General features: G+C 45.4%; 1 protein-coding gene across 3 annotated transcripts in view; it reads left to right on the forward strand.

Moving 5' to 3' along the window:
* The window catches only part of LOC129845898 (protein CLEC16A-like), a 117,620-nt gene that overhangs the window by 57,201 nt on the left and 37,869 nt on the right, over positions 1-22,550 (forward strand). For all 3 annotated transcript variants that reach the window (XM_055913821.1, XM_055913822.1, XM_055913823.1), the window contains exons 15-16: positions 3,667-3,711; positions 9,915-9,965. In XM_055913821.1, coding sequence (XP_055769796.1) covers positions 3,667-3,711; positions 9,915-9,965 — 96 coding nt within the window. The remainder of the gene's footprint in view (positions 1-3,666; positions 3,712-9,914; positions 9,966-22,550) is intronic.

Here is a 22,550-nt window from a genome sequence, read left to right on the forward strand (position 1 = left end):
TCAGTAGCTGTGATGTGTTGTTGAGGAGTGTGTTCAGTAACTGTGATGTGTTGTTGAGGAGTGTGTTCAGTATCTGTGATGTGTTGTTGAGGAGTGTGTTCAGTATCTGTGATGTGTGTTGAGGAGTGTGTTCAGTAGGTGTGATGTGTGTTGAGTGTGTTCAGTAGGTGTGATGTGTGTTGAGTGTGTTCAGTATCTGTGATGTGTTGTTGAGGAGTGTGTTCAGTAACTGTGACATGTTGAGGAGTGTGTTGAGTAACTGTGATGTGTGTTGAGGAGTGTGTTCAGTAGGTGTGATGTGTGTTGAGGAGTGTGTTCAGTAGGTGTGATGTGTGTTGAGGAGTGTGTTCAGTAACTGTGATGTGTTGTTGAGGAGTGTGTTCAGTAACTGTGATGTGCGTTGAGGAGTGTGTTCAGTAGGTGTGATGTGTTGTTGAGGAGTGTGTTCAGTAACTGTGATGTGTTGTTGAGTGTGTTCAGTAACTGTGATGTGTGTTGAGGAGTGTGTTCAGTAACTGTGATGTGTGTTCAGTAGGTGTGATGTGTTGTTGAGGAGTGTGTTCAGTAACTGTGATGTGTGTTGAGGAGTGTGTTCAGTAGGTGTGATGTGTGTTCAGTAACTGTGATGGGTGGTTGAGGAGTGTGTTCAGTAACTGTGATGTGTGTTGAGGAGTGTGTTCAGTAACTGTGATGTGTTGTTGAGGAGTGTGTTCAGTAACTGTGATGTGTGTTGAGGAGTGTGTTCAGTAACTGTGATGTGTGTTGAGGAGTGTGTTCAGTTATTGTGATGTGTGTTGAGGAGTGTGTTCAGTAGGTGTGATGTGTGTTGAGTGTGTTCAGTAACTGTGATGTGTGTTGAGGAGTGTGTTCAGTATCTGTGATGTGTGTTGAGGAGTGTGTTCAGTTATTGTGATGTGTGTTGAGGAGTGTGTTCAGTAGGTGTGATGTGTTGTTGAGGAGTGTGTTCAGTAACTGTGATGTGTTGTTGAGGAGTGTGTTCAGTAGGTGTGATGTGTTGAGGAGTGTGTTCAGTAGGTATGATGTGTGTTGAGTGTGTTCAGTAACTGTGATGTGTTGTTGAGGAGTGTGTTCAGTAGGTGTGATGTGTGTTGAGGAGTGTGTTCAGTAACTGTGATGTGTGTTGAGGAGTGTGTTCAGTAGGTGTGATGTGTGTTGAGGAGTGTGTTCAGTAACTGTGATGTGTTTTTGAGGAGTGTGTTCAGTAGGTGTGATGTGTGTTGAGGAGTGTGTTCAGTAACTGTGATGTGTGTTGAGGAGTCTGTTCAGTAACTGTGATGTGTTGAGGAGTGTGTTCAGTAGGTGTGATGTGTTGAGGAGTGTGTTCAGTAGGTGTGATGTGTTGAGGAGTGTGTTCAGTAACTGTGATGTGTTGTTGAGGAGTGTGTTCAGTAACTGTGATGTGTTGTTGAGGAGTGTGTTCAGTAACTGTGATGTGTTGTTGAGGAGTGTGTTCAGTAACTGTGATGTGTGTTGAGTGTGTTCAGTAGCTGTGATGTGTGTTGAGTGTGTTCAGTAGGTGTGATGTGTGTTGAGGAGTGTGTTCAGTAGGTGTGATGTGTGTTGAGTGTGTTCACTAGGTGTGATGTGTTGAGGAGTGTATTCAGTAGGTGTGATGTGTGTTGAGGAGTGTGTTCAGTAGGTGTAATGTGTGTTGAGGAGTGTGTTCAGTAACTGTGATGTGTTGTTGAGGAGTGTGTTCAGTAACTGTGATGTGTGTTGAGGAGTGTGTTCAGTAGGTGTGATGTGTTGTTGAGGAGTGTGTTCAGTAACTGTGATGTGTGTTGAGGAGTGTGTTCAGTAGGTGTGATGTGTGTTGAGGAGTGTGTTCAGTAGGTGTGATGTGTTGAGGAGTGTGTTCAGTAGGTGTGATGTGTGTTGAGGAGTGTGTTCAGTAGGTGTGATGTGTTGAGGAGTGTGTTCAGTAACTGTGATGTGTGTTCAGTAACTGTGGTGTGTTGAGGAGTGTTCAGTAGCTGTGGTGTGTTGAGGAGTGTGTTCAGTAGGTGTGATGTGTGTTGAGGAGTGTGTTCAGTAGCTGTGATGTGTGTTGAGGAGTGTGTTCAGTAACTGTGATGTGTTGTTGAGGAGTGTGTTCAGTAACTGTGATGTGTTGTTGAGGAGTGTGTTCAGTAACTGTGATGTGTTGTTGAGGAGTGTGTTCAGTAGGTGTGATGTGTGTTGAGGAGTGTGTTCAGTAGGTGTGATGTGTTGAGGAGTGTTCAGTAACTGTGATGTGTTGAGGAGTGTGTTCAGTAGGTGTGATGTGTGTTGAGGAGTGTGTTCAGTAGGTGTGATGTGTGTTGAGGAGTGTGTTCAGTAACTGTGATGTGTTTTGTTGAGTGTGTTCAGTAACTGTGATGTGTGTTGAGGAGTGTGTTCAGTAGGTGTGATGTGTTGTTGAGTGTGTTCAGTAGGTGTGATGTGTGTTGAGGAGTGTGTTCAGTATGTGTGATGTGTGTTGAGGAGTGTGTTCAGTAACTGTGATGTGTGTTGAGGAGTGTGTTCAGTAGCTGTGATGTGTGTTGAGGAGTGTGTTCAGTAACTGTGATGTGTGTTGAGGAGTGTGTTCAGTAGGTGTGATGTGTGTTGAGTAGTGTTCAGTATCTGTGATGTGTTGAGGAGTGTGTTCAGTAGGTGTGATGTGTGTTCAGTAGGTGTGATGTGTTGAGGAGTGTGTTCAGTAGGTGTGATGTGTGTTCAGTAGGTGTGATGTGTGTTCAGTAGGTGTGATGTGTTGAGGAGTGTGTTCAGTAGGTGTGATGTGTGTTCAGTAGGTGTGATGTGTTGAGGAGTGTGTTCAGTATCTGTGATGTGTTGAGGAGTGTGTTCAGTAGGTGTGATGTGTGTTGAGTAGTGTTCAGTATCTGTGATGTGTATTGAGGAGTGTTCAGTAACTGTGATGTGTTGAGGAGTGTGTTCAGTAGGTGTGATGTGTGTTCAGTAGGTGTGATGTGTTGAGGAGTGTGTTCAGTAGGTGTGATGTGTGTTCAGTAGGTGTGATGTGTGTTGAGGAGTGTGTTCAGTATCTGTGATGTGTGTTCAGTAGGTGTTGAGTAGTGTTCAGTATCTGTGACGTGTGTTGAGGAGTGTGTTCAGTAACTGTGATGTGTGTTGAGTAGTGTTCAGTATCTGTGATGTGTGTTGAGGAGTGTGTTCAGTATCTGTGATGTGTATTGAGGAGTGTTCAGTAACTGTGATGTGTTGAGGAGTGTGTTCAGTAGGTTTGATGTGTGTTCAGTAGGTGTGATGTGTTGAGGAGTGTGTTCAGTAGGTGTGATGTGTGTTCAGTAGGTGTGATGTGTGTTGAGGAGTGTGTTCAGTATCTGTGATGTGTGTTCAGTAGGTGTTGAGTAGTGTTCAGTATCTGTGACGTGTGTTGAGGAGTGTGTTCAGTAACTGTGATGTGTGTTGAGTAGTGTTCAGTATCTGTGATGTGTGTTGAGTAGTGTTCAGTATCTGTGATGTGTATTGAGGAGTGTTCAGTAACTGTGATGTGTTGAGGAGTGTGTTCAGTAGGTGTGATGTGTGTTCAGTAGGTGTGATGTGTTGAGGAGTGTGTTCAGTAGGTGTGATGTGTGTTCAGTAGGTGTGATGTGTGTTGAGGAGTGTGTTCAGTATCTGTGATGTGTATTCTGTGTGTTTCAGGGAGCCAGAGAAGAGAGTCTGCATCTCCTAAGGCGATTCTATAAGGCAAGTTTCCCCCTCTCTCATATGGCTGCAATCTCATATTGAAGCCTAAAATTTTCCCGACCTTTTCCCGACCTTGTGAAGACGTTCTGGTGACTTGTGAGGACGTTGTGGTCCTGATAATGTAGGAAAACATGAACATGGTACTGAGCTTCTGCAAAGCAAGTGTTCCTCTCACACACATTTATTTTAGGGGGGGTAGATCAGATTTAATATTGCAGATAGACGGGGGGGGGGGGGCAGGTAGCCTAGTGGTTAGAGTGTAGAGGTGGCAGGTAGCCTGGTGGTTAGAGTGTAGGGACGGCAGGTAGCCTGGTGGTTAGAGTGTAGGGACGGCAGGTAGCCTAGTGGTTAGAGCAGGTAGACTAGTGGTTAGAGCAGGTAGTCTAGTGGTTAGAGCAGGTAGCCTAGTGGTTAGAGCAGGTAGCCTCGTGGTTAGAGCAGGTAGCCTAGTGGTTAGAGCAGGTAGACTAGTGGTTAGAGCAGGTAGTCTAGTGGTTAGAGCAGGTAGCCTAGTGGTTAGAGCAGGTAGCCTAGTGGTTAGAGCAGGTAGTCTAGTGGTTAGAGCAGGTAGTCTAGTGGTTAGAGCAGGTAGCCTAGTGGTTAGAGCAGGTAGCCTCATGGTTAGAGCAGGTAGCCTAGTGGTTAGAGCAGGTAGACTAGTGGTTAGAGCAGGTAGTCTAGTGGTTAGAGCAGGTAGCCTAGTGGTTAGAGCAGGTAGCCTAGTGGTTAGAGCAGGTAGCCTAGTGGTTAGAGCAGGTAGCCTAGTGGTTAGAGCAGGTAGCCTAGTGGTTAGAGCAAGTAGTCTAGTGGTTAGAGCAGGTAGCCTCGTGGTTAGAGCAGGTAGCCTCGTGGTTAGAGCAGGTAGCCTCGTGGTTAGAGCAGGTAGCCTCGTGGTTAGAGCAGGTAGCCTCGTGGTTAGAGCAGGTAGCCTCGTGGTTAGAGCAGGTAGACTAGTGGTTAGAGCAGGTAGACTAGTGGTTAGAGCAGGTAGCCTAGTGGTTAGAGCAGGTAGCCTAGTGGTTAGAGTGTATTGACGGCAGGTAGCCTAGTGGTTAGAGCAGGTAGCCTAGTGGTTAGAGACAGGTAGCCTAGTGGTTAGAGACAGGTAGCCTAGTGGTTAGAGACAGGTAGCCTAGTGGTTAGAGCAGGTAGCCTAGTGGTTAGAGACAGGTAGCCTAGTGGTTAGAGTGTAGAGACGGCAGGTAACCTAGTGGTTAGAGCAGGTAGCCTAGTGGTTAGAGACAGGTAGCCTAGTGGTTAGAGACAGGTAGCCTAGTGGTTAGAGACAGGTAGCCTAGTGGTTAGAGACAGGTAGCCTAGTGGTTAGAGACAGGTAGCCTAGTGGTTAGAGACAGGTAGCCTAGTGGTTAGAGGCAGGTAGCCTAGTGGTTAGAGGCAGGTAGCCTAGTGGTTAGAGGCAGGTAGCCTAGTGGTTAGAGGCAGGTAGCCTAGTGGTTAGAGGCAGGTAGCCTAGTGGTTAGAGGCAGGTAGCCTAGTGGTTAGAGACAGGTAGCCTAGTGGTTAGAGACAGGTAGCCTAGTGGTTAGAGACAGGTAGCCTAGTGGTTAGAGACAGGTAGCCTAGTGGTTAGAGGCAGGTAGCCTAGTGGTTAGAGGCAGGTAGCCTAGTGGTTAGAGGCAGGTAGCCTAGTGGTTAGAGGCAGGTAGCCTAGTGGTTAGAGGCAGGTAGCCTAGTGGTTAGAGGCAGGTAGCCTAGTGGTTAGAGGCAGGTAGCCTAGTGGTTAGAGGCAGGTAGCCTAGTGGTTAGAGGCAGGTAGCCTAGTGGTTAGAGGCAGGTAGCCTAGTGGTTAGAGACAGGTAGCCTAGTGGTTAGAGACAGGTAGCCTAGTGGTTAGAGACAGGTAGCCTAGTGGTTAGAGACAGGTAGCCTAGTGGTTAGAGACAGGTAGCCTATTGGTTAGAGGCAGGTAGCCTAGTGGTTAGAGGCAGGTAGCCTATTGGTTAGAGGCAGGTAGCCTAGTGGTTAGAGGCAGGTAGCCTAGTGGTTAGAGGCAGGTAGCCTAGTGGTTAGAGGCAGGTAGCCTAGTGGTTAGAGGCAGGTAGCCTAGTGGTTAGAGGCAGGTAGCCTAGTGGTTAGAGGCAGGTAGCCTAGTGGTTAGAGGCAGGTAGCCTAGTGGTTAGAGGCAGGTAGCCTAGTGGTTAGAGGCAGGTAGCCTAGTGGTTAGAGGCAGGTAGCCTAGTGGTTAGAGGCAGGTAGCCTAGTGGTTAGAGGCAGGTAGCCTAGTGGTTAGAGACAAGTAGCCTAGTGGTTAGAGACAAGTAGCCTAGTGGTTAGAGGAGGAGTCTATTCACCATGTTTTAGATTATTTAAAGATGTAGTCTAGTCACCATGTTTCAGATGATTTAAAGAGGAGTCTAGTCACCATGTTTCTGATGATTTAAAGAGGAGTTTAGTCACCATGTTTCAGATGATTTGAAGATTAGTCTAGTCACCATGTTTCAGATGATTTAAAGATGTGGTCTAGTCACCATGTTTCAGATGATTTAAAGATGTGGTCTAGTCACCATGTTTCAGATGATTTAAAGATGTGGTCTAGTCACCATGTTTCAGATGATTTAAAGAGGAGTCTAGTCACCATGTTTCAGATGATTTAAAGAGGAGTCTAGTCACCATGTTTCAGATGATTTAAAGAGGAGTCTAGTCACCATGTTTCAGATGATTTAAAGAGGAGTCTAGTCACCATGTTTCAGATGATTTAAAGAGGAGTCTAGTCACCATGTTTCAGATGATTTAAAGAGGAGTCTAGTCACCATGTTTCAGATGATTTAAAGAGGAGTCTAGTCACATGTTTCAGATGATTTAAAGAGGAGTCTAGTCACCATGTTTCAGATGATTTAAAGAGGAGTCTAGTCACCATGTTTCAGATGATTTAAAGAGGAGTCTAGTCACCATGTTTCAGATGATTTAAAGAGGAGTCTAGTCACCATGTTTCAGATGATTTAAAGAGGAGTCTAGTCACCATGTTTCAGATGATTTAAAGAGGAGTCTAGTCACATGTTTCAGATGATTTAAAGAGGAGTCTAGTCACCGTGTTTCAGATGATTTAAAGAGGAGTCTAGTCACCGTGTTTCAGATGATTTAAAGAGGAGTCTAGTCACATGTTTCAGATGATTTAAAGAGGAGTCTAGTCACCGTGTTTCAGATGATTTAAAGAGGAGTCTAGTCACCGTGTTTCAGATGATTTAAAGAGGAGTCTAGTCACCGTGTTTCAGATGATTTAAAGAGGAGTCTAGTCACCGTGTTTCAGATGATTTAAAGAGGAGTCTAGTCACCGTGTTTCAGATTATTTAAAGATGTGGGCTAGTCACCGTGTTTCAGATTATTTGAAGAGGAGTCTAGTCACCGTGTTTCAGATGATTTAAAGAGGAGTCTAGTCACCATGTTTCAGATTATTTAAAGATGTGGGCTAGTCACCATGTTTCAGATGATTTAAAGAGGAGTCTAGTCACCATGTTTCAGATGATTTAAAGAGGAGTCTAGTCACCATGTTTCAGATGATTTAAAGAGGAGTCTAGTCACCATGTTTCAGATGATTTAAAGAGGAGTCTAGTCACCATGTTTCAGATGATTTAAAGAGGAGTCTAGTCACCATGTTTCAGATGATTTAAAGAGGAGTCTAGTCACATGTTTCAGATGATTTAAAGAGGAGTCTAGTCACCATGTTTCAGATGATTTAAAGAGGAGTCTAGTCACCATGTTTCAGATGATTTAAAGAGGAGTCTAGTCACATGTTTCAGATGATTTAAAGAGGAGTCTAGTCACCATGTTTCAGATGATTTAAAGAGGAGTCTAGTCACCATGTTTCAGATGATTTAAAGAGGAGTCTAGTCACCGTGTTTCAGATTATTTAAAGATGTGGGCTAGTCACCGTGTTTCAGATTATTTGAAGAGGAGTCTAGTCACCGTGTTTCAGATGATTTAAAGAGGAGTCTAGTCACCGTGTTTCAGATTATTTAAAGATGTGGGCTAGTCACCGTGTTTCAGATGATTTAAAGAGGAGTCTAGTCACCGTGTTTCAGATGATTTAAAGAGGAATCTAGTCACCGTGTTTCAGATTATTTAAAGATGTAGTCTAGTCACCGTGTTTCAGATGATTTAAAGAGGAATCTAGTCACCGTGTTTCAGATTATTTAAAGAGGAGTCTAGTCACCGTGTTTCAGATGATTTAAAGAGGAATCTAGTCACCGTGTTTCAGATGATTTAAAGAGGAGTCTAGTCACCGTGTTTCAGATGATTTAAAGAGGAGTCTAGTCACCATGTTTCAGATGATTTGAAGATGTAGTCTAGTCACCATGTTTCAGATGATTTAAAGATGTGGTCTAGTCACATGTTTCAGATTATTTGAAGAGGAGTCTAGTCACCGTGTTTCAGATGATTTAAAGAGGAGTCTAGTCACCGTGTTTCAGATGATTTAAAGAGGAGTCTAGTCACCGTGTTTCAGATGATTTAAAGAGGAATCTAGTCACCGTGTTTCAGATTATTTAAAGATGTAGTCTAGTCACCGTGTTTCAGATGATTTAAAGAGGAATCTAGTCACCGTGTTTCAGATTATTTAAAGAGGAGTCTAGTCACCGTGTTTCAGATGATTTAAAGAGGAATCTAGTCACCGTGTTTCAGATGATTTAAAGAGGAGTCTAGTCACCGTGTTTCAGATGATTTAAAGAGGAGTCTAGTCACCGTGTTTCAGATTATTTAAAGAGGAGTCTAGTCACCGTGTTTCAGATGATTTAAAGAGGAGTCTAGTCACCATGTTTCAGATGATTTAAAGATGTGGGCTAGTCACCATGTTTCAGATGATTTAAAGAGGAGTCTAGTCACCATGTTTCAGATGATTTAAAGAGGAGTCTAGTCACCATGTTTCAGATGGTTTAAAGAGGAGTCTAGTCACCATGTTTCAGATGATTTAAAGAGGAGTCTAGTCACATGTTTCAGATGATTTAAAGAGGAGTCTAGTCACCGTGTTTCAGATTATTTAAAGATGTGGGCTAGTCACCATGTTTCAGATGATTTAAAGAGGAGTCTAGTCACCGTGTTTCAGATGATTTAAAGAGGAATCTAGTCACCATGTTTCAGATTATTTAAAGATGTAGTCTAGTCACCGTGTTTCAGATGATTTAAAGAGGAATCTAGTCACCGTGTTTCAGATTATTTAAAGAGGAGTCTAGTCACCGTGTTTCAGATGATTTAAAGAGGAATCTAGTCACCGTGTTTCAGATGATTTAAAGAGGAGTCTAGTCACCGTGTTTCAGATGATTTAAAGAGGAGTCTAGTCACCATGTTTCAGATGATTTGAAGATGTAGTCTAGTCACCATGTTTCAGATGATTTAAAGATGTGGTCTAGTCACATGTTTCAGATTATTTGAAGAGGAGTCTAGTCACCGTGTTTCAGATGATTTAAAGAGGAGTCTAGTCACCGTGTTTCAGATGATTTAAAGAGGAGTCTAGTCACCGTGTTTCAGATGATTTAAAGAGGAGTCTAGTCACATGTTTCAGATTATTTAAAGATGTAGTCTAGTCACCGTGTTTCAGATGATTTAAAGAGGAGTCTAGTCACCATGTTTCAGATGATTTGAAGATGTAGTCTAGTCACCATGTTTCAGATGATTTAAAGATGTGGTCTAGTCACATGTTTCAGATTATTTGAAGAGGAGTCTAGTCACCGTGTTTCAGATGATTTAAAGAGGAGTCTAGTCACCGTGTTTCAGATGATTTAAAGAGGAGTCTAGTCACCGTGTTTCAGATGATTTAAAGAGGAATCTAGTCACCGTGTTTCAGATTATTTAAAGATGTAGTCTAGTCACCATGTTTCAGATGATTTAAAGAGGAATCTAGTCACCGTGTTTCAGATTATTTAAAGAGGAGTCTAGTCACCGTGTTTCAGATGATTTAAAGAGGAATCTAGTCACCGTGTTTCAGATGATTTAAAGAGGAGTCTAGTCACCGTGTTTCAGATGATTTAAAGAGGAGTCTAGTCACCGTGTTTCAGATTATTTAAAGAGGAGTCTAGTCACCATGTTTCAGATTATTTAAAGATGAGTCTAGTCACCATGTTTCAGATTATTTAAAGAGGAGTCTAGTGACATGATTCACTTTCCCTTTTTAGTTTCAACTAAATCTAACTCATTTTTATATCCTTCTCTCTCTTTCTTCATGTCTCTTTCTTCACGTCTCTCTCTCTCAGGGGGAGGAGATCTTCCTGGACATGTTTGAAGATGAGTACAGGAGCATGACGGTTAGTCCACCTGTTTCCCTCTCTCACACACACACACACACACACACACGCGCGCACGCACAATCACACACACACACACACACACACACACACACACACACACACACACACACACACACACACACGTGATATATATATGTCGTCTTTGTGTTGTTATGACGCACGTGTGTGTGAGAGTGTGAACGCACGTGCACCTGTGCTGCCTGTATGTGCGTGTATCCGTGCGTAGGTGTGTGTGTTTTCTTGTAAGCCAGATGTTGTTGGGGGGGGAGGGGGGGGTGGGGGGGGCTGATCCTGGAAGTGGGTTGCTCATTCAACTGATACATTTTTACATTTACATTTTAGTCATTTAGCAGACGCTCTTATCCAGAGCGACTTACAGTAGAGTGCATACATTTTATTACATTTTTTTTTTTTTACATTTCATTACATTTTACATACTGAGACAAGGATATCCCTACCGGCCAAACCCTCCCTAACCCGGACGACGCTATGCCAATTGTGCGTCGCCCCACGGACCTCCCGGTTGCGGCCGGCTGCGACAGAGTCTGGGCGCGAACCCAGCCCAGCCTGGGCGCGAACCCAGAGACTCTGGTGGCGCAGCTAGCACTGCGATGCAGTGCCCTAGACCACTGCGCCACCCGGGAGGCCGGATACATGAAGCTTCTTCAATACAAGTCCCTTGGTACTGAAGGTATAAAGGCTTGGACAGCCTTGGATATAAGTGCGAGGTTGGTGGTATTGATATTTGACGGTCTCGGCCGCCACGTACAGCGTCTTCACAATGTATTCAGACCACTTTGACTTATTCCACATTTTGTTGTTTTACAGCCTGAATTCAAAAAAATGGATTAAATATTTGTAGATTTTGTTTTTTTCTTCTCTCACCCATCTACACACAATACCTCATGATGACATCACAATACCTCAATGACATCACAATACCTCATAATGACATCACAATGCCTCAGAATGAGAAAGTGAAAACGTCATTTTTAGAAACGTTTGCAAATGTATTGAAAATGACAAACAGAAATATATAATTTACATAAGTATTCACACCCCTGAGTCATTACTTTGTAGAAGCACCTTTGTCAGTGATTACAGCTGTGAGTGTTTCTGGGTATTTCTCTAAGAGCTGTGAGTGTTTCTGGGTAATTCTCTAAGAGCTGTGAGTCTTTCTGGGTAAGTCTCTAAGAGCTGTGAGTGTTTCTGGGTAATTCAATTAAGAATGATTTGTTATTTTCTAAATGATTCAAGCTCTGTCAGATTGGTTGTTGATTGTTGCTAGACAACCATTTCCAGGTCTCGCTGTAGATTTCCAAGTAGATTTAAGTTAGAACTTTAACTCAGCCAATCAGGAACATTTCACTGTCGTCTCGGTAACCAGCCCCAGTGTATATTTAGCTGTGTGGTGTTTTAGGTTATTGTCCAGCTGAAAGGTGAATTAATATCCCAGTGTCTGGTGAATAACAGATTGAACCATGCAAGTTATTATGTGATTATGTATTATGTTATTATGTTAAGCACATTTTTGACTCATGCGGTTAATTTCTTTACTATCAAATGAGGAGAGACAAACCTATCACACAAGTCAAGAGTTATACTGAAACTAAATCTTTAACAATGAGAGCTTTGCACCGATTCACCATTTTCTAATGATCCGTTGAGAGCCCCGAGACAAAAGTACAAAGGTCTTTTATAGCCGAGATACACCCGTTTCAACTGACATGACGAACAACAGATATATAGAATGGGGCACAAGGTTAAGACTCCAAACTGGAGCCATCTCTTCCTGGTACGGTTATAGAGCAGAAACATTCATTCCTCTTTTGGAATACACTTTTTAAAGGTTTTATCACCCCCAAAAAAGGACATCGTCCATCTCCTCTGTCAGTGTTAAATCTCCCAGAGGCCCGTCCTCAGTAGAACAGACACACAACAGTTAACAGAACACTCTATTCTGTCAGATAAAACAACCATTTGATGCAGTAAAAGCATTATAACATCAGTAAAAAGCATTATAACATCAGTAAAAAGCATTATAACATCAGTAAAAAGCATTATAACATCAGTAAAAAGCATTATAACATCATCTTGCTATTTTTCCATGACACTCATTAACTTATTTACGCTTGGCCAAAACAAAAAGGGGTTAAATACTTATTGACTCAAGACATTTTCAGCTTTTCAATTTATATTAATATGTAAAAAATAAAATAAATAAAATTGACGTTATGGGGTATTGTGTGTTTCAGCTGTTATGGTCAGTCTAGCTGTATGGAGGAGAAGGTACTGCTCTGTTTCAGCTGGTATGGTCAGTCTAGCTGTATGGAGGAGAAGGTACTGCTCTGTTTCAGCTGGTATGGTCAGTCTAGCTGTATGGAGGAGAAGGTACTGCTCTGTTTCAGCTGGTATGGTCAGTCTAGCTGTATGGAGGAGAAGGTACTGCTCTGGTTCAGCTGGTATGGTCAGTCTAGCTGTATGGAGAAGGTACTGCTCTGTTTCAGCTGGTATGGTCAGTCTAGCTGTATGGAGGAGAAGGTACTGCTCTGTTTCAGCTGGTATGGTCAGTCTAGCTGTATGGAGGAGAAGGTACTGCTCTGTTTCAGCTGGTATGGTCAGTCTAGCTGTATGGAGGAGAAGGTACTGCTCTGTTTCAGCTGGTATGGTCAGTCTAGCTGTATGGAGGAGAAGGTACTGCTCTGTTTCAGCTGGTATGGTCAGTCTAGCTGTATGGAGGAGAAGGTACTGCTCTGTTTCAGCTGGTATGGTAGTCTAGCTGTATGGAGAAGGTACTGCTCTGTTTCAGCTGGTATGGTCAGTCTAGCTGTATGGAGAAGGTACTGCTCTGTTTCAGCTGGTATGGTCAGTCTAGCTGTATGGAGGAGAAGGTACTGCTCTGTTTCAGCTGGTATGGTCAGTCTAGCTGTATGGAGAAGGTACTGCTCTGTTTCAGCTGGTATGGTCAGTCTAGCTGTATGGAGGAGAAGGTACTGCTCTGTTTCAGCTGGTATGGTCAGTCTAGCTGTATGGAGGAGAAGGTACTGCTCTGTTTCAGCTGGTATGGTCAGTCTAGCTGTATGGAGAAGGTACTGCTCTGTTTCAGCTGGTATGGTAGTCTAGCTGTATGGAGAAGAAGGTACTGCTCTGTTTCAGCTGGTATGGTCAGTCTAGCTGTATGGAGGAGAAGGTACTGCTCTGTTTCAGCTGGTATGGTCAGTCTAGCTGTATGGAGGAGAAGGTACTGCTCTGTTTCAGCTGGTATGGTCAGTCTAGCTGTATGGAGGAGAAGGTACTGCTCTGTTTCAGCTGGTATGGTCAGTCTAGCTGTATGGAGAAGGTACTGCTCTGTTTCAGCTGGTATGGTCAGTCTAGCTGTATGGAGGAGAAGGTACTGCTCTGTTTCAGCTGGTATGGTCAGTCTAGCTGTATGGAGGAGAAGGTACTGCTCTGTTTCAGCTGGTATGGTCAGTCTAGCTGTATGGAGGAGAAGGTACTGCTCTGTTTCAGCTGGTATGGTCAGTCTAGCTGTATGGAGAAGGTACTGCTCTGTTTCAGCTGGTATGGTCAGTCTAGCCGTATGGAGGAGAAGGTACTGCTCTGTTTCAGCTGGTATGGTCAGTCTAGCTGTATGGAGAAGGTACTGCTCTGTTTCAGCTGGTATGGTCAGTCTAGCTGTATGGAGAAGGTACTGCTCTGTTTCAGCTGGTATGGTCAGTCTAGCTGTATGGAGGAGAAGGTACTGCTCTGTTTCAGCTGGTATGGTCAGTCTAGCTGTATGGAGGAGAAGGTACTGCTCTGTTTCAGCTGGCATGGTCAGTCTAGCTGTATGGAGAAGGTACTGCTCTGTTTCAGCTGGTATGGTTAGTCTAGCTGTATGGAGGAGAAGGTACTGCTCTGTTTCAGCTGGTATGGTCAGTCTAGCTGTATGGAGAAGAAGGTACTGCTCTGTTTCAGCTGGTATGGTCAGTCTAGCTGTATGGAGGAGAAGGTACTGCTCTGTTTCAGCTGGTATGGTCAGTCTAGCTGTATGGAGGAGAAGGTACTGCTCTGTTTCAGCTGGTATGGTCAGTCTAGCTGTATGGAGGAGAAGGTACTGCTCTGTTTCAGCTGGTATGGTTAGTCTAGCTGTATGGAGAAGGTACTGCTCTGTTTCAGCTGGTATGGTCAGTCTAGCTGTATGGAGGAGAAGGTACTGCTCTGTTTCAGCTGGTATGGTTAGTCTAGCTGTATGGAGAAGAAGGTACTGCTCTGTTTCAGCTGGTATGGTCAGTCTAGCTGTATGGAGGAGAAGGTACTGCTCTGTTTCAGCTGGTATGGTCAGTCTAGCTGTATGGAGGAGAAGGTACTGCTCTGTTTCAGCTGGTATGGTCAGTCTAGCTGTATGGAGAAGAAGGTACTGCTCTGTTTCAGCTGGTATGGTCAGTCTAGCTGTATGGAGGAGAAGGTACTGCTCTGTTTCAGCTGGTATGGTCAGTCTAGCTGTATGGAGGAGAAGGTACTGCTCTGTTTCAGCTGGTTATGGTCAGTCTAGCTGTATGGAGGAGAAGGTACTGCTCTGTTTCAGCTGGTATGGTCAGTCTAGCTGTATGGAGGAGAAGGTACTGCTCTGTTTCAGCTGGTATGGTCAGTCTAGCTGTATGGAGGAGAAGGTACTGCTCTGTTTCAGCTGGTATGGTCAGTCTAGCTGTATGGAGGAGAAGGTACTGCTCTGTTTCAGCTGGTATGGTCAGTCTAGCTGTATGGAGGAGAAGGTACTGGTCTGTTTCAGCTGGTATGGTCAGTCTAGCTGTATGGAGGAGAAGGTACTGCTCTGTTTCAGCTGGTATGGTCAGTCTAGCTGTATGGAGGAGAAGGTACTGCTCTGTTTCAGCTGGTATGGTTAGTCTAGCTGTATGGAGGAGAAGGTACTGCTCTGTTTCAGCTGGTATGGTCAGTCTAGCTGTATGGAGAAGAAGGTACTGCTCTGTTTCAGCTGGTATGGTCAGTCTAGCTGTATGGAGGAGAAGGTACTGCTCTGTTTCAGCTGGTATGGTCAGTCTAGCCGTATGGAGGAGAAGGTACTGCTCTGTTTCAGCTGGTATGGTCAGTCTAGCTGTATGGAGAAGGTACTGCTCTGTTTCAGCTGGTATGGTCAGTCTAGCTGTATGGAGAAGGTACTGCTCTGTTTCAGCTGGTATGGTCAGTCTAGCTGTATGGAGGAGAAGGTACTGCTCTGTTTCAGCTGGTATGGTCAGTCTAGCTGTATGGAGGAGAAGGTACTGCTCTGTTTCAGCTGGTATGGTCAGTCTAGCCGTATGGAGGAGAAGGTACTGCTCTGTTTCAGCTGGTATGGTCAGTCTAGCTGTATGGAGAAGGTACTGCTCTGTTTCAGCTGGTATGGTCAGTCTAGCTGTATGGAGAAGGTACTGCTCTGTTTCAGCTGGTATGGTCAGTCTAGCTGTATGGAGGAGAAGGTACTGCTCTGTTTCAGCTGGCATGGTCAGTCTAGCTGTATGGAGAAGGTACTGCTCTGTTTCAGCTGGTATGGTTAGTCTAGCTGTATGGAGGAGAAGGTACTGCTCTGTTTCAGCTGGTATGGTCAGTCTAGCTGTATGGAGAAGAAGGTACTGCTCTGTTTCAGCTGGTATGGTCAGTCTAGCTGTATGGAGGAGAAGGTACTGCTCTGTTTCAGCTGGTATGGTCAGTCTAGCTGTATGGAGGAGAAGGTACTGCTCTGTTTCAGCTGGTATGGTCAGTCTAGCTGTATGGAGAAGAAGGTACTGCTCTGTTTCAGCTGGTATGGTCAGTCTAGCTGTATGGAGGAGAAGGTACTGCTCTGTTTCAGCTGGTATGGTCAGTCTAGCTGTATGGAGGAGAAGGTACTGCTCTGTTTCAGCTGGTATGGTCAGTCTAGCTGTATGGAGGAGAAGGTACTGCTCTGTTTCAGCTGGTATGGTCAGTCTAGCTGTATGGAGGAGAAGGTACTGCTCTGTTTCAGCTGGTATGGTCAGTCTAGCTGTATGGAGGAGAAGGTACTGCTCTGTTTTAGCTGGTATGGTCAGTCTAGCTGTAGGGAGAAGGTACTGCTCTGTTTCAGCTGGTATGGTCAGTCTAGCTGTATGGAGGAGAAGGTACTGTTCTGTTTCAGCTGGTATGGTCAGTCTAGCTGTATGGAGGAGAAGGTACTGCTCTGTTTCAGCTGGTATGGTCAGTCTAGCTGTATGGAGGAGAAGGTACTGCTCTGTTTCAGCTGGTATGGTCAGTCTAGCTGTATGGAGGAGAAGGTACTGCTCTGTTTCAGCTGGTATGGTCAGTCTAGCTGTATGGAGAAGGTACTGCTCTGTTTCAGCTGGTATGGTCAGTCTAGCTGTATGGAGGAGAAGGTACTGCTCTGTTTCAGCTGGTATGGTCAGTCTAGCTGTATGGAGAAGGTACTGCTCTGTTTCAGCTGGTATGGTCAGTCTAGCTGTATGGAGAAGAAGGTACTGCTCTGTTTCAGCTGGTATGGTCAGTCTAGCTGTATGGAGAAGGTACTGCTCTGTTTCAGCTGGTATGGTCAGTCTAGCTGTATGGAGAAGAAGGTACTGCTCTGTTTCAGCTGGTATGGTCAGTCTAGATGTATGGAGGAGAAGGTACTGCTCTGTTTCAGCTGGTATGGTCAGTCTAGCTGTATGGAGAAGGTACTGCTCTGTTTCAGCTGGTATGGTCAGTCTAGCTGTATGGAGGAGAAGGTACTGCTCTGTTTCAGCTGGTATGGTCAGTCTAGCTGTATGGAGGAGAAGGTACTGGTCTGTTTCAGCTGGTATGGTCAGTCTAGCTGTATGGAGGAGGAGGTACTGCTCTGTTTCAGCTGGTATGGTCAGTCTAGCTGTATGGAGGAGAAGGTACTGCTCTGTTTCAGCTGGTATGGTCAGTCTAGCTGTATGGAGGAGAAGGTACTGCTCTGTTTCAGCTGGTATGGTCAGTCTAGCTGTATGGAGGAGGAGGTACTGCTCTGTTTCAGCTGGTATGGTCAGTCTAGCTGTATGGAGGAGAAGGTACTGCTCTGTTTCAGCTGGTATGGTCAGTCTAGCTGTATGGAGGAGAAGGTACTGGTCTGTTTCAGCTGGTATGGTCAGTCTAGCTGTATGGAGGAGGAGGTACTGCTCTGTTTCAGCTGGTATGGTCAGTCTAGCTGTATGGAGGAGAAGGTACTGCTCTGTTTCAGCTGGTATGGTCAGTCTAGCTGTATGGAGGAGAAGGTACTGCTCTGTTTCAGCTGGTATGGTCAGTCTAGCTGTATGGAGGAGAAGGTTCTGCTCTGTTTCAGCTGGTATGGTCAGTCTAGCTGTATGGAGGAGAAGGTACTGCTCTGTTTCAGCTGGTATGGTCAGTCTAGCTGTATGGAGGAGAAGGTACTGCTCTGTTTCAGCTGGTATGGTCAGTCTAGCTGTATGGAGAAGAAGGTACTGCTCTGTTTCAGCTGGTATGGTCAGTCTAGCTGTATGGAGGAGAAGGTACTGCTCTGTTTCAGCTGGTATGGTCAGTCTAGCTGTATGGAGAAGGTACTGCTCTGTTTCAGCTGGTATGGTCAGTCTAGCTGTATGGAGGAGAAGGTACTGCTCTGTTTCAGCTGGTATGGTCAGTCTAGCTGTATGGAGGAGAAGGTACTGCTCTGTTTCAGCTGGTATGGTCAGTCTAGCTGTATGGAGGAGGTACTGCTCTGTTTCAGCTGGTATGGTCAGTCTAGCTGTATGGAGGAGAAGGTACTGCTCTGTTTCAGCTGGTATGGTCAGTCTAGCTGTATGGAGGAGAAGGTACTGCTCTGTTTCAGCTGGTATGGTCAGTCTAGCTGTATGGAGGAGAAGGTACTGCTCTGTTTCAGCTGGTATGGTCAGTCTAGCTGTATGGAGGAGAAGGTACTGCTCTGTTTCAGCTGGTATGGTCAGTCTAGCTGTATGGAGAAGGTACTGCTCTGTTTCAGCTGGTATGGTCAGTCTAGCTGTATGGTGGAGAAGGTACTGCTCTGTTTCAGCTGGTATGGTCAGTCTAGCTGTATGGAGGAGAATGTACTGCTCTGTTTCAGCTGGTATGGTCAGTCTAGCTGTATGGAGGAGAAGGTACTGCTCTGTTTCAGCTGGTATGGTCAGTCTAGCTGTATGGAGAAGGTACTGCTCTGTTTCAGCTGGTATGGTCAGTCTAGCTGTATGGAGTAGAAGGTACTGCTCTGTTTCAGCTGGTATGGTCAGTCTAGCTGTATGGAGGAGAAGGTACTGCTCTGTTTCAGCTGGTATGGTCAGTCTAGCTGTATGGAGGAGAAGGTACTGCTCTGTTTCAGCTGGTATGGTCAGTCTAGCTGTATGGAGGAGAAGGTACTGCTCTGTTTCAGCTGGTATGGTCAGTCTAGCTGTATGGAGGAGAAGGTACTGCTCTGTTTCAGCTGGTATGGTCAGTCTAGCTGTATGGAGGAGAAGGTACTGCTCTGTTTCAGCTGGTATGGTCAGTCTAGCTGTATGGAGGAGAAGGTACTGCTCTGTTTCAGCTGGTATGGTCAGTCTAGCTGTATGGAGGAGAAGGTACTGCTCTGTTTCAGCTGGTATGGTCAGTCTAGCTGTATGGAGGAGAAGGTACTGCTCTGTTTCAGCTGGTATGGTCAGTCTAGCTGTATGGAGAAGGTACTGCTCTGTTTCAGCTGGTATGGTCAGTCTAGCTGTATGGTGGAGAAGGTACTGCTCTGTTTCAGCTGGTATGGTCAGTCTAGCTGTATGGAGGAGAATGTACTGCTCTGTTTCAGCTGGTATGGTCAGTCTAGCTGTATGGAGGAGAAGGTACTGCTCTGTTTCAGCTGGTATGGTCAGTCTAGCTGTATGGAGAAGGTACTGCTCTGTTTCAGCTGGTATGGTCAGTCTAGCTGTATGGAGTAGAAGGTACTGCTCTGTTTCAGCTGGTACGGTCAGTCTAGCTGTATGGAGAAGAAGGTACTGCTCTGTTTCAGCTGGTATGGTCAGTCTAGCTGTATGGAGGAGAAGGTACTGCTCTGTTTCAGCTGGTATGGTCAGTCTAGCTGTATGGAGGAGAAGGTACTGCTCTGTTTCAGCTGGTATGGTCAGTCTAGCTGTATGGAGGAGAAGGTACTGCTCTGTTTCAGCTGGTATGGTCAGTCTAGCTGTATGGAGGAGAAGGTACTGCTCTGTTTCAGCTGGTATGGTCAGTCTAGCTGTATGGAGAAGGTACTGCTCTGTTTCAGCTGGTATGGTCAGTCTAGCTGTATGGAGGAGAAGGTACTGCTCTGTTTCAGCTGGTATGGTCAGTCTAGCTGTATGGAGAAGAAGGTACTGCTCTGTTTCAGCTGGTATGGTCAGTCTAGCTGTATGGAGGAGAAGGTACTGCTCTGTTTCAGCTGGTATGGTCAGTCTAGCTGTATGGAGGAGAAGGTACTGCTCTGTTTCAGCTGGTATGGTCAGTCTAGCTGTATGGAGGAGAAGGTACTGCTCTGTTTCAGCTGGTATGGTCAGTCTAGCTGTATGGAGAAGGTACTGCTCTGTTTCAGCTGGTATGGTCAGTCTAGCTGTATGGAGGAGAAGGTACTGCTCTGTTTCAGCTGGTATGGTCAGTCTAGCTGTATGGAGGAGAAGGTACTGCTCTGTTTCAGCTGGTATGGTCAGTCTAGCTGTATGGAAGAGAAGGTACTGCTCTGTTTCAGCTGGTATGGTCAGTCTAGCTGTATGGAAGAGAAGGTACTGCTCTGTTTCAGCTGGTATGGTCAGTCTAGCTGTATGGAGGAGAAGGTACTGCTCTGTTTCAGCTGGTATGGTCAGTCTAGCTGTATGGAGAAGGTACTGTTCTGTTTCAGCTGGTATGGTCAGTCTAGCTGTATGGAGGAGAAGGTACTGCTCTGTTTCAGCTGGTATGGTCAGTCTAGCTGTATGGAGGAGAAGGTACTGCTCTGTTTCAGCTGGTATGGTCAGTCTAGCTGTATGGAGGAGAAGGTACTGCTCTGTTTCAGCTGGTATGGTCAGTCTAGCTGTATGGAGGAGAAGGTACTGCTCTGTTTCAGCTGGTATGGTCAGTCTAGCTGTATGGAGGAGAAGGTACTGCTCTGTTTCAGCTGGTATGGTCAGTCTAGCTGTATGGAGAAGGTACTGCTCTGTTTCAGCTGGTATGGTCAGTCTAGCTGTATGGAGAAGGTACTGCTCTGTTTCAGCTGGTATGGTCAGTCTAGCTGTATGGAGAAGGTACTGCTCTGTTTCAGCTGGTATGGTCAGTCTAGCTGTATGGAGGAGAAGGTACTGCTCTGTTTCAGCTGGTATGGTTAGTCTAGCTGTATGGAGGAGAAGGTACTGCTCTGTTTCAGCTGGTATGGTTAGTCTAGCTGTATGGAGAAGAAGGTACTGCTCTGTTTCAGCTGGTATGGTCAGTCTAGCTGTATGGAGAAGGTACTGCTCTGTTTCAGCTGGTATGGTCAGTCTAGCTGTATGGAGGAGAAGGTACTGCTCTGTTTCAGCTGGTATGGTCAGTCTAGCTGTATGGAGGAGAAGGTACTGCTCTGTTTCAGCTGGTATGGTCAGTCTAGCTGTATGGAGGAGAAGGTACTGCTCTGTTTCAGCTGGTATGGTCAGTCTAGCTGTATGGAGGAGAAGGTACTGCTCTGTTTCAGCTGGTATGGTCAGTCTAGCTGTATGGAGAAGAAGGTACTGCTCTGTTTCAGCTGGTATGGTCAGTCTAGCTGTATGGAGGAGAAGGTACTGCTCTGTTTCAGCTGTTATGGTCAGTCTAGCTGTATGGAGGAGAAGGTACTGCTCTGTTTCAGCTGGTATGGTCAGTCTAGCTGTATGGAGGAGAAGGTACTGCTCTGTTTCAGCTGGTATGGTCAGTCTAGCTGTATGGAGGAGAAGGTACTGCTCTGTTTCAGCTGGTATGGTCAGTCTAGCTGTATGGAGAAGAAGGTACTGCTCTGTTTCAGCTGGTATGGTCAGTCTAGCTGTATGGAGGAGAAGGTACTGCTCTGTTTCAGCTGGTATGGTCAGTCTAGCTGTATGGAGGAGAAGGTACTGCTCTGTTTCAGCTGGTATGGTCAGTCTAGCTGTATGGAGGAGAAGGTACTGCTCTGTTTCAGCTGGTATGGTCAGTCTAGCTGTATGGAGGAGAAGGTACTGCTCTGTTTCAGCTGGTATGGTCAGTCTAGCTGTATGGAGGAGAAGGTACTGCTCTGTTTCAGCTGTTATGGTCAGTCTAGCTGTATGGAGGAGAAGGTACTGCTCTGTTTCAGCTGGTACGGTCAGTCTAGCTGTATGGAGGAGAAGGTACTGCTCTGTTTCAGCTGGTATGGTCAGTCTAGCTGTATGGAGGAGAAGGTACTGCTCTGTTTCAGCTGGTACGGTTAGTCTAGCTGTATGGAGAAGGTACTGCTCTGTTTCAGCTGTTATGGTCAGTCTAGCTGTATGGAGGAGAAGGTACTGCTCTGTTTCAGCTGGTATGGTCAGTCTAGCTGTATGGAGAAGAAGGTACTGCTCTGTTTCAGCTGGTATGGTCAGTCTAGCTGTATGGAGGAGAAGGTACTGCTCTGTTTCAGCTGGTATGGTCAGTCTAGCTGTATGGAGAAGGTACTGCTCTGTTTCAGCTGGTATGGTCAGTCTAGCCGTATGGAGGAGAAGGTACTGCTCTGTTTCAGCTGGTATGGTCAGTCTAGCTGTATGGAGAAGGTACTGCTCTGTTTCAGCTGGTATGGTCAGTCTAGCTGTATGGAGAAGGTACTGCTCTGTTTCAGCTGGTATGGTCAGTCTAGCTGTATGGAGGAGAAGGTACTGCTCTGTTTCAGCTGGTATGGTCAGTCTAGCTGTATGGAGGAGAAGGTACTGCTCTGTTTCAGCTGGCATGGTCAGTCTAGCTGTATGGAGAAGGTACTGCTCTGTTTCAGCTGGTATGGTTAGTCTAGCTGTATGGAGGAGAAGGTACTGCTCTGTTTCAGCTGGTATGGTCAGTCTAGCTGTATGGAGAAGAAGGTACTGCTCTGTTTCAGCTGGTATGGTCAGTCTAGCTGTATGGAGGAGAAGGTACTGCTCTGTTTCAGCTGGTATGGTCAGTCTAGCTGTATGGAGGAGAAGGTACTGCTCTGTTTCAGCTGGTATGGTCAGTCTAGCTGTATGGAGGAGAAGGTACTGCTCTGTTTCAGCTGGTATGGTCAGTCTAGCTGTATGGAGGAGAAGGTACTGCTCTGTTTCAGCTGGTATGGTCAGTCTAGCTGTATGGAGGAGAAGGTACTGCTCTGTTTCAGCTGGTATGGTCAGTCTAGCTGTATGGAGGAGAAGGTACTGCTCTGTTTCAGCTGGTATGGTCAGTCTAGCTGTATGGAGAAGAAGGTACTGCTCTGTTTCAGCTGCTATGGTCAGTCTAGCTGTATGGAGGAGAAGGTACTGCTCTGTTTCAGCTGGTATGGTCAGTCTAGCTGTATGGAGGAGAAGGTACTGCTCTGTTTCAGCTGGTATGGTCAGTCTAGCTGTATGGAGGAGAAGGTACTGCTCTGTTTCAGCTGGTATGGTCAGTCTAGCTGTATGGAGAAGGTACTGGTCTGTTTCAGCTGGTATGGTCAGTCTAGCTGTATGGAGGAGAAGGTACTGCTCT

The sequence above is a fragment of the Salvelinus fontinalis genome, unplaced genomic scaffold (genome assembly GCF_029448725.1).
Source record: "Salvelinus fontinalis isolate EN_2023a unplaced genomic scaffold, ASM2944872v1 scaffold_0398, whole genome shotgun sequence".
NCBI classification, from domain to species: Eukaryota; Metazoa; Chordata; class Actinopteri; order Salmoniformes; family Salmonidae; genus Salvelinus; species Salvelinus fontinalis.